At 39.2% G+C, this 13,497-nt stretch overlaps 1 protein-coding gene across 1 annotated transcript in view; it reads right to left on the bottom strand.

The window, feature by feature from the left end:
* The window catches only part of gabra2a (gamma-aminobutyric acid type A receptor subunit alpha2a), a 65,113-nt gene that overhangs the window by 36,291 nt on the left and 15,325 nt on the right, over positions 1-13,497 (bottom strand). Inside the window, exon 6 of the mRNA XM_040137252.1 lies at positions 2,913-3,133. Within this exon, the coding sequence (XP_039993186.1) occupies positions 2,913-3,133 (221 nt within the window). The remainder of the gene's footprint in view (positions 1-2,912; positions 3,134-13,497) is intronic.

The raw sequence follows: 13,497 nt of genomic DNA, 5'->3' as shown, positions 1-13,497 counted from the left end.
TCATGGCTCCTCCAACTGTCGAATGACCCACAACATCCATCTGAAAACCCCAAGAATGGATGAGAAGAAATCATTGGATCGTTCTGAAGTGGACTGCTGTGAGTCCGGATCTTAATCCAACAGAATGTCTATGGAAAGAGCGGAAACTCTCAGTTGGGAGAGGGCACCCATCAAACCTGAGAGGACCGGAGCATTTTGCTCAAGAAGAGTTCAGCCAGAATATCAGCTGAGAAGTGTAGAAGTCTCTTTAAGAGCTACAAAAAATACTGGATTGCAGTAATTGTCTCAAAAGGATGTTCTACAAAATATTAGGTTAAGGGTCCCGATATGTTTGCCCATGGCATTTTCATTTGTTGTATTATTTAAAATAACAGGTTACATAGACAGTCAAAGACAACATGTCTGTTTTAAATATGGGGTAGAGAAAAGTGGATGCCAATTACTTCAGTTTCAACTAATTTCAGAGAAAACTGTGATTTTTCTTTTTTAAGTGGAAGAGAACACTTTCCTTCACGTCTGTATGTACTCAAGGATCGTGTCATGAAATGTAGTGTAGTGGACATGTGCTGTCCTCTGTAAGCTATCAAAGAGTTCATAAGAAGGACCTTCAGAGTTTATGGACCTCAAAAGGTCTCTACCTGCCATCCCACAATTAAACCATCACATGAGATTTTCTTCAAAAATCAGACCAACTTTTAGCACATCAGAGAGATCTATGTCAAGCTCATGTGTCAAAAGGCCACAAGACAAATGGGATTAAACAAGCAAAACCTCCACAGACTGGAACGGAGTTCATCTCACCACGACAGGACTCATCTTTAACTTATATTGACAGTTACTTCCCTCAAAGAAGATAACACGAAGAAAAAAAAGTAATTGTCATTAAGGTGTGAGCCCTTCTTCACACAGTAAAATCCAGAAAAGAATTTAAAATCCTCCTCCTCACCTTGGCCCGTAATGGTCAGGAACCATCATATCTTCAAGAGCTCATAGAACCGTATTACCCCAGTAAAACACTGCGCTCCGAGAATACAGGCTTACTTGTGGTTCCCAGAATCTCCAAAAGTAGATTTGGAGGCAGAGCCTTCAGTTATCAGGCTCCTCATCAGTGGAAACATCTTCCAGTTTGGGTCTGGGAGGCAGACACCCTCTCCATGTTTAACGGGAGGCTTAAAACCTTCCTCTTTGATAAAGCTTATAGTCAGAACCGGCTCAGGCTTGTCTTGAACCATCCCCTAGTTATGCTGCTATAGGCCTAGACTGCTGAGGGACTTCAATGTGTCACAATGTGAAAACAATGTGACAATGTGAAAGGGGTCGCTCGTAGTGATGAACCTACCGAGAATCTGCAGCTCTTCTCGGTTTTACAGAGCTTTGTAATGAGTTTCAGCTCATTGTTTAGCTGTCCGCCTGTAACCTTACTGTTTTGGTTCACTCTCATTACGCTCATAACATTGTCAACAACAGCAGCAGAAAGCTGTTTTCAGAGAAAAAGCTCTCTAAAGTTAAGTTAAAATATTTAACTTAACATTTGCTTAATGGCCAGAAACACAACTCCAAATTAATGACCGTTTTGCTTCATAACTGCAGGATGTGTAAATATGCAACTTGTTTATTAACAAAATTTCCATAACAAACTAAAAGTTGACAATATATTAATGTTGCATTGACAACTTATTTTGCTGCCCCCAAGTGGCAAAAAACAAACAAACAGTTATTCCAGGTTTGAATCCATGTACATATGAAATTACACTGAAAAACAATCATTGTCACCTTCATTTTACAAACATGTTGTATTTCACACAGCTGTCTTTGCTTGACTCTACAGTTTGCTTCCTGGAGTAGTGGCTGCAAAGTCACATAAAAAATGCAGTTTAGGTCTTTTCACTGTGTGAAAATTGTTTGTGGAGAGTCCTCATGTTCCCACCTGTCTTAGAGAATCACGGTCAAAAATGTCAAAATAGCTGAAAACAAGTACCTGAAAAAAATGTGACTGTGTTTGTACAGATCTGCTTAGTTGTGATCTATTTAGTGAATTTAGTGATATGTTGTATGCTGTGCGATACCTTAGCACATGTATTTGTGGTAAGTATAAAAGCTGTTGCTGAATCCCTGCTTCAAAGGAACTTTAGTGGGGTCACATATTAATGGAAATGGCCCTAAATTAATAAGTGAAGTCAGTATAGTCCAGCTCAACCACTTTGCACTAACTGACTCTACACACATCATATTGGCTTAGGTAGGAGACACCATCAATAATAGTCAGTTGGGGCAAAAGCATGTAACACTTGAGCTTCTTGGAAGATTATGACTGAATCTTTCTGCAAGTTCAAAAAGCTGAAGTAACATGTCTTGATGGATGCAGCAGTCAATGTCAATGGAGATATCCAGACAAAAAAGGATACCTAATTGTCAGGCCCCGAACACAATCAGTTGAAGTCTATCAATATGTCATAGCTGATGGTGCCATTGGGGAAAAAATGGAAAGGCCTCCAAATGCAAGAAGGCCAAGTATCTACAGACTGTTAGAAAATGCCACAGATGCGGCTGGAGTGCAACTCTATGTCTGAAGTTGGGTGTAGAGGGTTTGCAGGTTAGTCTGTCTGCAAAGCCTACACTGCACTAGGCAACACAGGAGTAAGGAAGGGGAAAGCCAACTTTACTAATACTGAGGATGCCGAGGAGACCTCAAGGTGGATTTGGATCAATGGAAGTCACCTGGGTGAGGTTGTCTGATGTTGAAAGACCTAAAACACTCGATTACCCCAGGTTACATCACTGACGATATGCCCTAGCAAGGCATCAGAAGACTTGCACATCAAATATTCTGATGTTTGATGTGAACGTTAACTGAAGCTCATGACCTGTATCTGCATGATCTTATGCACTGAACTGCTGATAAAATCAGGTACCTCATAGTGTAGAGCAAGGTTCCATCCTCCATGATCCTCAGCAGCTTGTTGGGCATGGTCATGTTGTGGGCCACAGATTTCTTGCCATTGTGGAAGAAGGTGTCAGGGGTCCAGATCTTACTGGCCATGAGGTTGTTGAGAGGCAAAATGTTCATTGGTCCATGGAATTTCAGTCGCTCATCCTTCCAACTCTGACGGAAGAAAACATCTACAGTGTACTCCTGAGAGAGAGACAGAGCAGGAAGGGTGGTGTTAAAAGGAACTTTGGCAGCATAAGACCCATGTGTGGATATTTTGACTTGTCTGCAGGAGAGGCACATGTGTAACTAATCAATTTAATGATGTTTTTTTTTTTTTTGTTTTTTCACTTTAGCGGTGTCAGTAAGCCATACCAGTAAGCATCATGTGAATGATCACACCTAAATCAAAAACACTAACCCCTAATTCTGAAGTCCACTTGTTTGATTCATTGAATCTCTACCCTCTTTATCATGGCAGGCATTTAACGTCACCGTTGAGTGCAGCTGCTTGGAACACTTATAAACACAATTGCCTTTACACAGGTTCAGATAACAAGGCGTAGTAACCTGCTCATTTAAAACATACTGAACCCTTAAACCCTCATTCTAACCCATGGTCATAGTTTTTACGTAAATGTAAACATAACAAGTCAAAATGCCTGCTGTGTGGTCTGTTACATGGTCATTAAAGGAACAGTAGGTATGAGATATGAGATATGAGGGAATAAACCTAAATTTCATCAGTCATATTAAATAAAACTCCTGTCTATGTCTGCACCGCAATGAAAGCCAGAAATGATGCCAGTCTGGTTGTTTAACTTGTTAAGAACTGTGGTCGAACTGTGGTCGATATCTGCTTTGATTGTTTCTATGTGGCTTGTGTTAGGTGAGAGGCTTTGCTCTTGCTCAGTGGTCACATTTTTCTCTTCTTGTTTAGTTGTTTTGTTTGCATTTCAATGCACTAGTTTGAAATGTCTGCGCATTTTGCGAGGCACACTCATTTCTACACTAAAGACATTTCTGTGAGCAGATGTACGGTGCTTTCACACCTACAGTTCGGGTCATTTGTCTGGACCAAGAAAAAATATAGCGGAGAGCGGCGATAAGTGGGATCCAAGCACATTGTTTTGAAATATATACAGTATGGATTAAATGACTTTTAGAGAAGAGTTGCAAGCACGGGGCACGCGTCTTAGACCGCTAGGCCATGAGGACAACACAGTGAAAGTACTACATTAAAGTCAATGAGAGTAAATAACCTAATGACCTGTAAAACTGAACCATTATCAGTTATGGTGCTGGTGATCAGTACGTCATAGTGAGTCTGGAAAATGGTGAGTTATTTGAGTTGAGTTTACTTCTTATCCTTGAAGACCCAGTCGACAGCAGTGGAAGTCAAGGGATAGATTGGGGGAGTGACAATCAGCACAGGTTCCCCCCTGGAACCTGAACCCAGAACTTTGTGGTTCATGCAGAGGCAAATGAGAATGGATGTAGTGCAAGGTTAAATATACCGTAAAATTTCCATTCATCAGATAAAAAACAGACATAAAAATCACATGGTTGTGACCAACACAGAAACGTTTTCTGAGCTTTTATATGGCAAGTCAGGACACGTTGTTTGTACAGGAAATTTTATGCTAAAACATTTATTGTCACCACTGCCTCAATTTTAACCAGATTTCTAAACTTTTCACAACATTTCACCTCCAGACTCTAAAACAATCTGTGACTCAGTTTTGTTAGCATTTGGACAAATACTTTAGGAGTTTTCAGAGTTAACTGATTATGCAAATTTTGAAAAAAGTAGAATGATGGACTTAACTGACCACTGGTTGCAGTGAAGCAAGTTATGTTGAATATTGAAAGATGCTGTGCAATAAGAAGGAAGTCTCTACAACCTTCTGAGTGCTGTATTATTAAAAGTTTTGAAAACCCACTTATATTTCCCACACATTTTGATCAATCAAAATCATAAAATCATGTCAAAGGCTCATGTTGTCAGCTTTCAAATACGTGCACCGAATTTGTTTATGATAGCTTACACCATTTTTGATTTAAGAGAGGTTATATGAAATTGACCTTAACAACACAATTTTAAAAATGTATAATTCCAAAACAAAACGGAGAATCAAAAAAAAAAGTAATTACTTTTGTGTGACTCGGTCCAGATTTTTCACGTGTGAAATTTTTCGAAGATCAAATCAAATTTGAAGGCTGTGAAAACTTTTTAAAAGTTGCAGACATAATTCAAAATAGCAGAAAATCACGTTCAGAAACGATGGTTTGCTATTCCTGAATAATGCGAAATCATCCACAGAATCCAAGGAAAAGAGATTTTTGTTTTTAGCTCCATGTACTGCCAAGAGGTCAGTCAAAATGATTTTTGTTACCTGAGTAGTGGTTAACTTTGGAAACATATCTGCCAAGTTTGCTGTCTCTAGATCTCACAGTTTCCAGAGATCCAGATACTTTTGGGGGATAAAATAATAATGCATTTATTTATTTTCTCAGGAGCCTCAAAGAGCTCACCACGAAATAACTGTTCATCAGCATTATTAGTCCAGCCTGTAACTGGACCATTTTATATCATAAAGAGTGATGAAAGGACATAAATGGGCCCAAAAAGAGTCATTTGTATCGCAATATTATGAGAGGATAGTTACTGTCTGCTCGCTATGTTTCACTCACTTTTTTTTTAATGGGGAACTGCTTAAATACAGAAAGACAGAAGCTCAACATACCATGGTATAAATGGTATAAATGTAGACTTTACATCACTTATACAGATCAGGAGATTGCCTTCGTAAAAGTTCAAATTCAGCAGACGGATATTAGTTACCTTTTAATTTCATGCCAAAATCAGATATCTACAACCATACAGTCCTGTGGTTGGTCTGCTTTTTTTTCATATTACAAACCAGAGTCCGCTTGGAAGGTGGTCTCAGTCCAGTTGTTTAATAAGCCACAGAGTTGGACTGAAAACAACCATAATTTCCTGGCAATTATGGATAGAGCATTGGCAAATTGATCAAAATGTACCATTGTTTTGTGTTATTGTTGTGGAATGATTTGTTTTTTATCACACTGTTTTATCTACTTCCCCCTTGTGTTGTCGCCTGTCGATTTGGAGTTGGATCATATGGGCTGATATGAGGTTCACTCAGCTGTAATCAGCACACACCCTGCTATGTGTTGATGTCATTTTAATTTGTTTATAACAAACAAAACACACAGTAGTAACATAAAGTACTGACATCCCCCTATCATAAGACTTAACTGATCATAATGACAACCAACTACACTCCTGTTCTGTTCTGACTAATTTCAGCATATGTTGTCTCTGCAGATTTATAGTTGGTGGTGTTTGTTGGTTCTTTTGTTGACTCCATCTGACTGTCCAACATTTTGGAGAGCCTGACTTATTATTTGGTGTAACTACAATTACCACCTCGAGGTTGTATGCCGCCGCCAACCAGTTTAGTTGCAGTTTACATCCATGTCTGTCTAGACTCATATAAAATATTAAGTGAAGACTTTGAAGTAATTTAATAAAAGTGCATTTTGTCATAATTAGCAAAGGAATTCTTCAGTTATGGCCAAAAATGTGTTTAGTGATGTCACAGGGACCTTTGACCTTTGACCTTTGACCACCAAGTTCTAATCAGTTCATCGTTGATTCCAAGTGATCATTTGTGCCAAATTTGAAGAAATTCCTTCAAAGCGTTCATGAGATATCATGTTCAAAAGATGGACAGACAGACAACCCAAAAACATAATGCCTCCAGCGTGCACGCATAATAACCACTGCAGCCTCTGGGGACTGCTTTAGATAGTTTGTTTGTTGATTCAGTATATAATAAAAAGGTCAGATGCACCCAAATCACTCCTAAATCATGCAAATACTTTTAGATACATGATTTATACCTTGATCCCAATCCTGTGGAAGTGAATTTGTTATATTCACAGCATTGAAAAATGACACGGAAAAATCCAACAATGAACATCTTTTCAGAAACAACGTCCCTCCGAGATGCAAACTGTTTATTTCTGAACTACTCTCTACTGAAATAATAGCCCCAAAGCATGGGTATATACACCACTTGGTATATATATATATATATTTTTTTTTTTTCATTTTGGTGAACTGATCCTTTAATGGTGATTATCTTACTTTGTTACTGTTTCAGTGCTGCATATAACCAAAAATTGAGCAAAAACATCTCTGTTACACTGAGAAACACTTTAATTATTTCAGTTGAGAGATTAAATTCTGTGAAATCAAACGTGTGTGGTACATTGTGTTTTCAAATCAGTACATTTGCTGTCCTGTTGCCTCAGATTGAGGTTGACCTCGGCTTGGCCAAGTGTGACACCTGGCCAGGTTCAGACCTGTCAGTCTCACATCCAGCTGTTCCCTGAGGTGTCAGCACGATTTACATTAACATTACTGAGGCGCTCTGTCCCTCCAGCGGAGTGGAAACCTCTCCCTCGCATGATCAATCATCTTCTAAAATCTGGTTCTGCATGTCAGTTTGAAGAACAAAGCGTAAATCTGGCGGGGTCAGACGAACCCTCCCTTCTTTCTAGGTACCACACACACAACTAGAGGCTTTCTCCAAAGAAAAATAACAGCATCAGTTGTTTTTTCAAATGAAAACCTGACTGTGTTTACTTCACTTCCACAGTTTGCCATAAATGGATGTAGAAACACCCTTAAACTTCTGTTTGCAATCGAGACTTGTGCCCGCCCCACCACTCAATCAAACTGCCAGTGCAATATAGGTTCTCTTACAGCACCAAACAGCTGTAATTACGAACCATTACACACAGCTATATAAGCTATTTATAGTGTCCACACCACTGATTTATCACATGTATCTGTAAACGATCATTACGGTGATATCTCAACCATCATGATGAAATGTCAAGAATATTATCAGTGATTATTTCATAGAATTTGAAGCAGACTTATAAAGTACGCTACTTCACAATTGAAATAAAGAATGATAAAGCTCATCACTTATAAACTGTTTTTGCTAATTATGCTCATAAATGAGCCTGTGATATAAATTTTACAAATGCATCTGTATATTTGAAAAGTAATACCATAACCAGTGAAATTGGCGAACCATCCAAACGAACAATGTTTTACTATAAGATTACATCTCTCATCTTACAGCAGCTTCAAAAAATATTCAGATTCCTTCACTTTTTGCACACTTGAATGTGTTTTCCATATAATTGCAAATGGATATAACTGCCGTTTTTGCCTATCATTATTCACTCAATAAACCATAATAGCAAAGTGGAAACATGTTTTTAGAAATTTTTGCAAATTTATTAAAAATATGAAACTGAAATCTCTCATTGACAAAACCATTCAGACCCTTTGCTGTGGCTCCAAACTGTGGTCAGGTGCTTACTGTTTGCTTTAATTATCCCTGAGATGAATCTAGAACTTGATTGGAGTCCACCTGTGACAAATTTAATTGATTGTTCATAGTTTAGAAAAGCTGCCACCAGTATCTACCCTGTAAGCTTTGACATATCACACTGCAATTCAGGACAAAAGCCAGGAGTACAGTGGCTTCAATAACTGTGAAATGGAAGAAGTTTGGAACCGCCAGGACTCTTCCTAGAGTTGGCTGTCTAGCCAAACGGAGTAACCATATAAACCATATAAACATCCACTGATGATGAAAAAGCACAACCAACGTGTCATGTTTTGATAATTGATATGGTCCGATCCGAACCCGGATTGCCCGGCTGGATAGGGTTAAGGAAGTACTTATTTTAACCCAAACCACAATATTTTCCTAAATCCAAACAAGAACATTATTTGCCTAAACCTAAACAAACTGTGACCGTTCTATAAGCTATGGAACTATAAAGCTATTATCTTTGTAACCATGATGAAGTTCCAGTACGCCTGCTGCTGTAGGGATGCTATTTCAGGAGATGCTCCTATAGGTCGAATCAGAGGGTAGTGACAAACATCCTATATAGTCATTCAGGTGGGACGACTAGTTTTGTAAACATGTACATCTAAATGTTTATGTGTAATCTCTGTTTGGGACTAGGGACATTTGTATTTTGTAGTGCTTCACATCCCATCTCTGTCATATAAAAAGTATTAGGTTGGGTAATACTGGGGTTAACAGCAGGGTAATTACAGAAGTAATACATACTATATACTTGTAATATCTTGGTAATAACAGTGAGTCTAGTGATAATATTGAGGTTACCAATTAAATTAAGAAACAGTTGATTAAGAATTTTACAGCCCAAATTCATGGTAATTAAAAAAAAAAAAAATCCTGGCCTTCAGTGCTTAAATGATTTTTTTAAACCATGAAACTATGAGGAAACACGTATTTTTGCATTTTCCAGCCCTGATTCATGACAATTATACTTAAACTACCTTCCCTGTTTACAGGTAAGAATATGAAGTGGACGTCTGACAGTAATGTTTTTTTGTGAATGTGAAGGTATTACACTGATATTACCACACAATCATTATGAAAACCTCATTATTGTTACCCTATTATTACCCATTTATTTGCCTCTTTTTCATCAAAGTATTACCCCATATATTTCTACTCGCAGAATTTACATCAATATCACTGTTACTTTCATTGAGGAGGTTGTGTTTGAACCCATATCTGTTTGTTGGTGGAGGGATGAGGCAGGGGCCAGGGAAGAATCCATGAATTTCGGGGCAGATCCAGATCATTTACTATGAATCTGAATTTTTTTCTTTGAAGTCTGTTGCATGTTGTCTGACATTGGCCTTGGCGGAGGTCTGCGCTCTACTGAGTGTCATTCTGGTTATTATGGAAACAGCCAATACAGCCTCACTGTGAGCAGATTTGCCTGTGGTTACCCCATGATTACCATGTTTTTACTGAGCTGTTCTGCCCCATTATTATCTCATGATGTCATGTACTCCATTAAATAAATTTAAATACTGTTTTGAATACAAGACCCATTGTCATTGTTAATATATTACAAGGTTATTACCTGGTTAATTATCATAGTATAATAATCTGGTAGTTCCCAAAATATTACCTTCTCACTTCCTTTGAATTGCCAGGCTTGAATGTAAAGTGCCATGTATTTTCAGGTCTATACATACAGGGTTAACTTTTTTCAAGTCAGAAAATTTAGATTTCTATCTGTAAACTCTGGCTCATATGTTTCATGCTTTCAAGCTTAATTTCACATGCTGTCACACTCAATGCACACACTTAAACTGATCAACCACAACATTCAAACCGGTAACTGGTTTAAATGTTGCGGCTGATTGGTTTATACATTTCTTCCTTTTGGTTTCTCTGATTTACAGAGCAGGTATGTATGCTGTAGCTGACAAAAATGCCGTTTAATGTGAGTTTGACTTTAACAGAACACACCAGTGTCATTTATAAATAGAGGGCTTGATGGTGTTTTCATCTGCAATCAGAATGGAGAATTTAACATACAAAATAAGCAGATGTTTCAGGTTCCTTAAGCATCTCACTGTATTTTTGCTTCCACAGCATTTGCAAGAGAAGCACAGACAAGACATTATAAACTAGCAATGAGAAGCCTTCACAAACAACAAAGCAGAGGAGCAGCAGGCGGCCATCCAATCTACCAGGAAAAGAAGGCTGTCTGTGTGTGTGCATGTCTGTGCGCATGTTTATTCTTGGGTGGGGGGTGTGTATGTATCAGAGCCAAGCTATCAAATGCAGAGAAAAGACAGACACAGTGGTGGAGTAAAATTATCTGCTGCAAGTTTGATGGAGACATGGGATGAATTAAACATGAGACCATCTCTCTTTTTTCTTTCTTTAGAAGGTGCTTTCTCGATCACAACCACTTCCATCCCTCTGCCCTTTGCTTCTCTGCCACTTAAATATTTGAGAGGAGCCAGGTAGGGGTGGGGAGGGGTTTGGTAGCTGGGATCGTGATGGAAAAACAGAGCAAAGCTTTTAGGCAGGTAGCAGTGTGTTTGTGTGTGTGTGCGTGTGACATATAATGTGTATTTGCATCAGTATACCAGTTTAGTGAGTGGTGTCCCGTGCAGCACAGTGGATGTCAATAGTTAACAGTGACCATTTTAATATGGTCAAAAAAGTCACTGTTAAACCCCTGACTTTCACTGTAGTTAAATCTATATTAACAGAGTTAGAAAAAATCCCTGCTAAATACAAAACCATATGCCATATGCACAGTTACACTTGAATCCTTCCTCTTGTCCAAATAGGCCATGAGGCAATCCATTCATAACACAAAGCAAAGAGTATGGTTGCCTCCTAAAAACTGATGATTCGAATCATCAGTCCAGGAACCCCTGAAGTGAATCCCATCCCATTTTGTCAGCTTAATAATTGCACTTTTTTAGCTGCATCACTGAGTACAACCAGCTGTAAACTTCTTCGAACCCACTCTCATCTGAAAATCACCTGATTATAAAACGAACTGTAATGGAAATAGAAAAGGGTGATTGAAATGGAAAGTAGTGCGACGAAGTCAGATCGGAGAGTAGGGCTTGGAGGCTGGCAGCCCCAATGCTCTCAGCTCCAGTACTGACTGCTAGAAAAGCTGGCTAAAGTACTTATGAACCAGACGGTAGTACATCCTCCTCTCCTATCGTCCAGTGTGACGGACTCTTCAGTTGACAGCGCTGTCAGTAGCCAATCAGGACAGATGCTCTATGCTGTCTTAGAATTTTTTTACTGAACTATGATCAAGATGACGAAGATTTGTTTGACTCTGTGGAAATCTGATGTTTTCACATCAAAGATGATCACATCGACATCAAAACGTGAGTCTTACAGGTAAAACACAAGACCTGAGGCTGTTATAGGAGTTTAATGATATGAGTCGACTTGGGATGGGATTCTCCATGTGTCTACTGTTGTGGTGATATACACGGGAGAAATCAGGTGCTAAGCTACAAATCAAAACCTACCTACAGCGGGATTGCTGTTAACCCCTTTCTTTAAGTATACATCCAGCTTTAGTTAAAACAAGTAGGTATTGTCCAAAGTAATAGGCTTCATAGTACAAAATTCCCTCTTTGTGTTTCCCTGAAGAGTGTCCCCTTACATCCTGGCAGTCATCTGTAGGTATAAAAATAAACCTATACACAACTGCCAGGCTGAAGATATTCTATTGATTTGCATAATTCAGATGCCATCAGCTGAATTTTAGAATATATTTTTGCTGGTATCAGTACTCCACTCCACCACGGAAAGGAGGAACAAATACATCCAGCCATTCTATACCTATACTTGAAATTTATCACAAAATGTACATTATATCACCATATTTAATAAGACTACATCAAAACCTAGTTTGTGGCTGGACCACCCTTTATCTGTTTGCTTCTCTCCTACTGCCTGTGCTCACATATACAGTATTTTAATCCAGCCAAATTCCCAACAAAGCTGTTGTGGTCTACATGTTTTTCTGTTTCTGTTGTCAGACAACGGAACAAGTACGAAATAGTGACTGAAAGGCGACCCATCAAGACTACATTTTAACCAGAAGTCTCTTCCGAGCCATTTCCAAGCCGCTGCTCTGCACTGAGCAGCTACATGATCAGCTATATTTACTTTAAAATGATCACTCAGAGAGAAAGTTAGTATCTCATTAGCATCCATGCAGCTGCCGTGCTGTCAGTTGAATGAGACACATAGAGAGGTGTGCCTGTGGAGGAAAAACCCGACCTCGCGCTCCCGGGGCAATACTGACGACTCTCTTCTACAGAAAGTAGCTAAGGTTTGTCCAGAAAGTCGTCAGATTTGTCGCTTGGTGCTTCTGTGAAGAAAAGTCACTAAAGGGGTGTGATAAGTCAGTAACTCTAGTGACATAGGAGCTAATTTGGCAACACTGCCTTAAATGACTTAAACTCTGATGACGTAATAGAAACTGTTTGTGACAATTCATTTTGAAAGAGCAACGGCCAATGGGGAACCTCCAACACTTGGCCAGCCGACCAATGTAACCTCAGCACTCAGTCACGCAGCATTTGGCTGACCAATGGCGCAACTTTATCACTCACTCACTCACTCACTCACTCACTCACTCACTCACTCACTCACTCATGGACATTCACTTTTTTAGGGCTGGCCCCACTGTTTTGTTCATGCCAAAAAGACAGCCTGTAATAATATGGAGAACTGGGAAAACACCCGGGATTGGTGTCTGGGGGAGGCTGCTAGAAGAGAAAGAAACAAACCTCAGATTACATTTTTAATAACACAGTCTGACCCTTGCCATGTCATCACTCTCCTGTTTGGAGTGGGTGGGTTTCCAATAGCAACAGGACAAGCAGTACTGACAGGTCTCTCACTGGAAGATATTATCTGCTCGACGTGTGTAATTACATGTGAACTGGCCCTGCCAGACAACCGTGACATTTTATGAAAGATCATGCCATCATAGATGCAGACTTCTTAAGGTGGAGTACTGGACAAAAACCTGGTGTTTGGCCGGCTTTGTGTAGTTGGTTCAGATCAAACTGTCACTCCTTAGAGACTGCGCTGCAGTTACACATACCAGGACATTTACAA

This window comes from Xiphias gladius, chromosome 10 (assembly GCF_016859285.1).
Source record: "Xiphias gladius isolate SHS-SW01 ecotype Sanya breed wild chromosome 10, ASM1685928v1, whole genome shotgun sequence".
Lineage (NCBI taxonomy): Eukaryota > Metazoa > Chordata > Actinopteri > Istiophoriformes > Xiphiidae > Xiphias > Xiphias gladius.
Note: the sequence above shows the minus strand (reverse complement) of the source record. Positions and strands in the feature narration are given on the sequence as shown.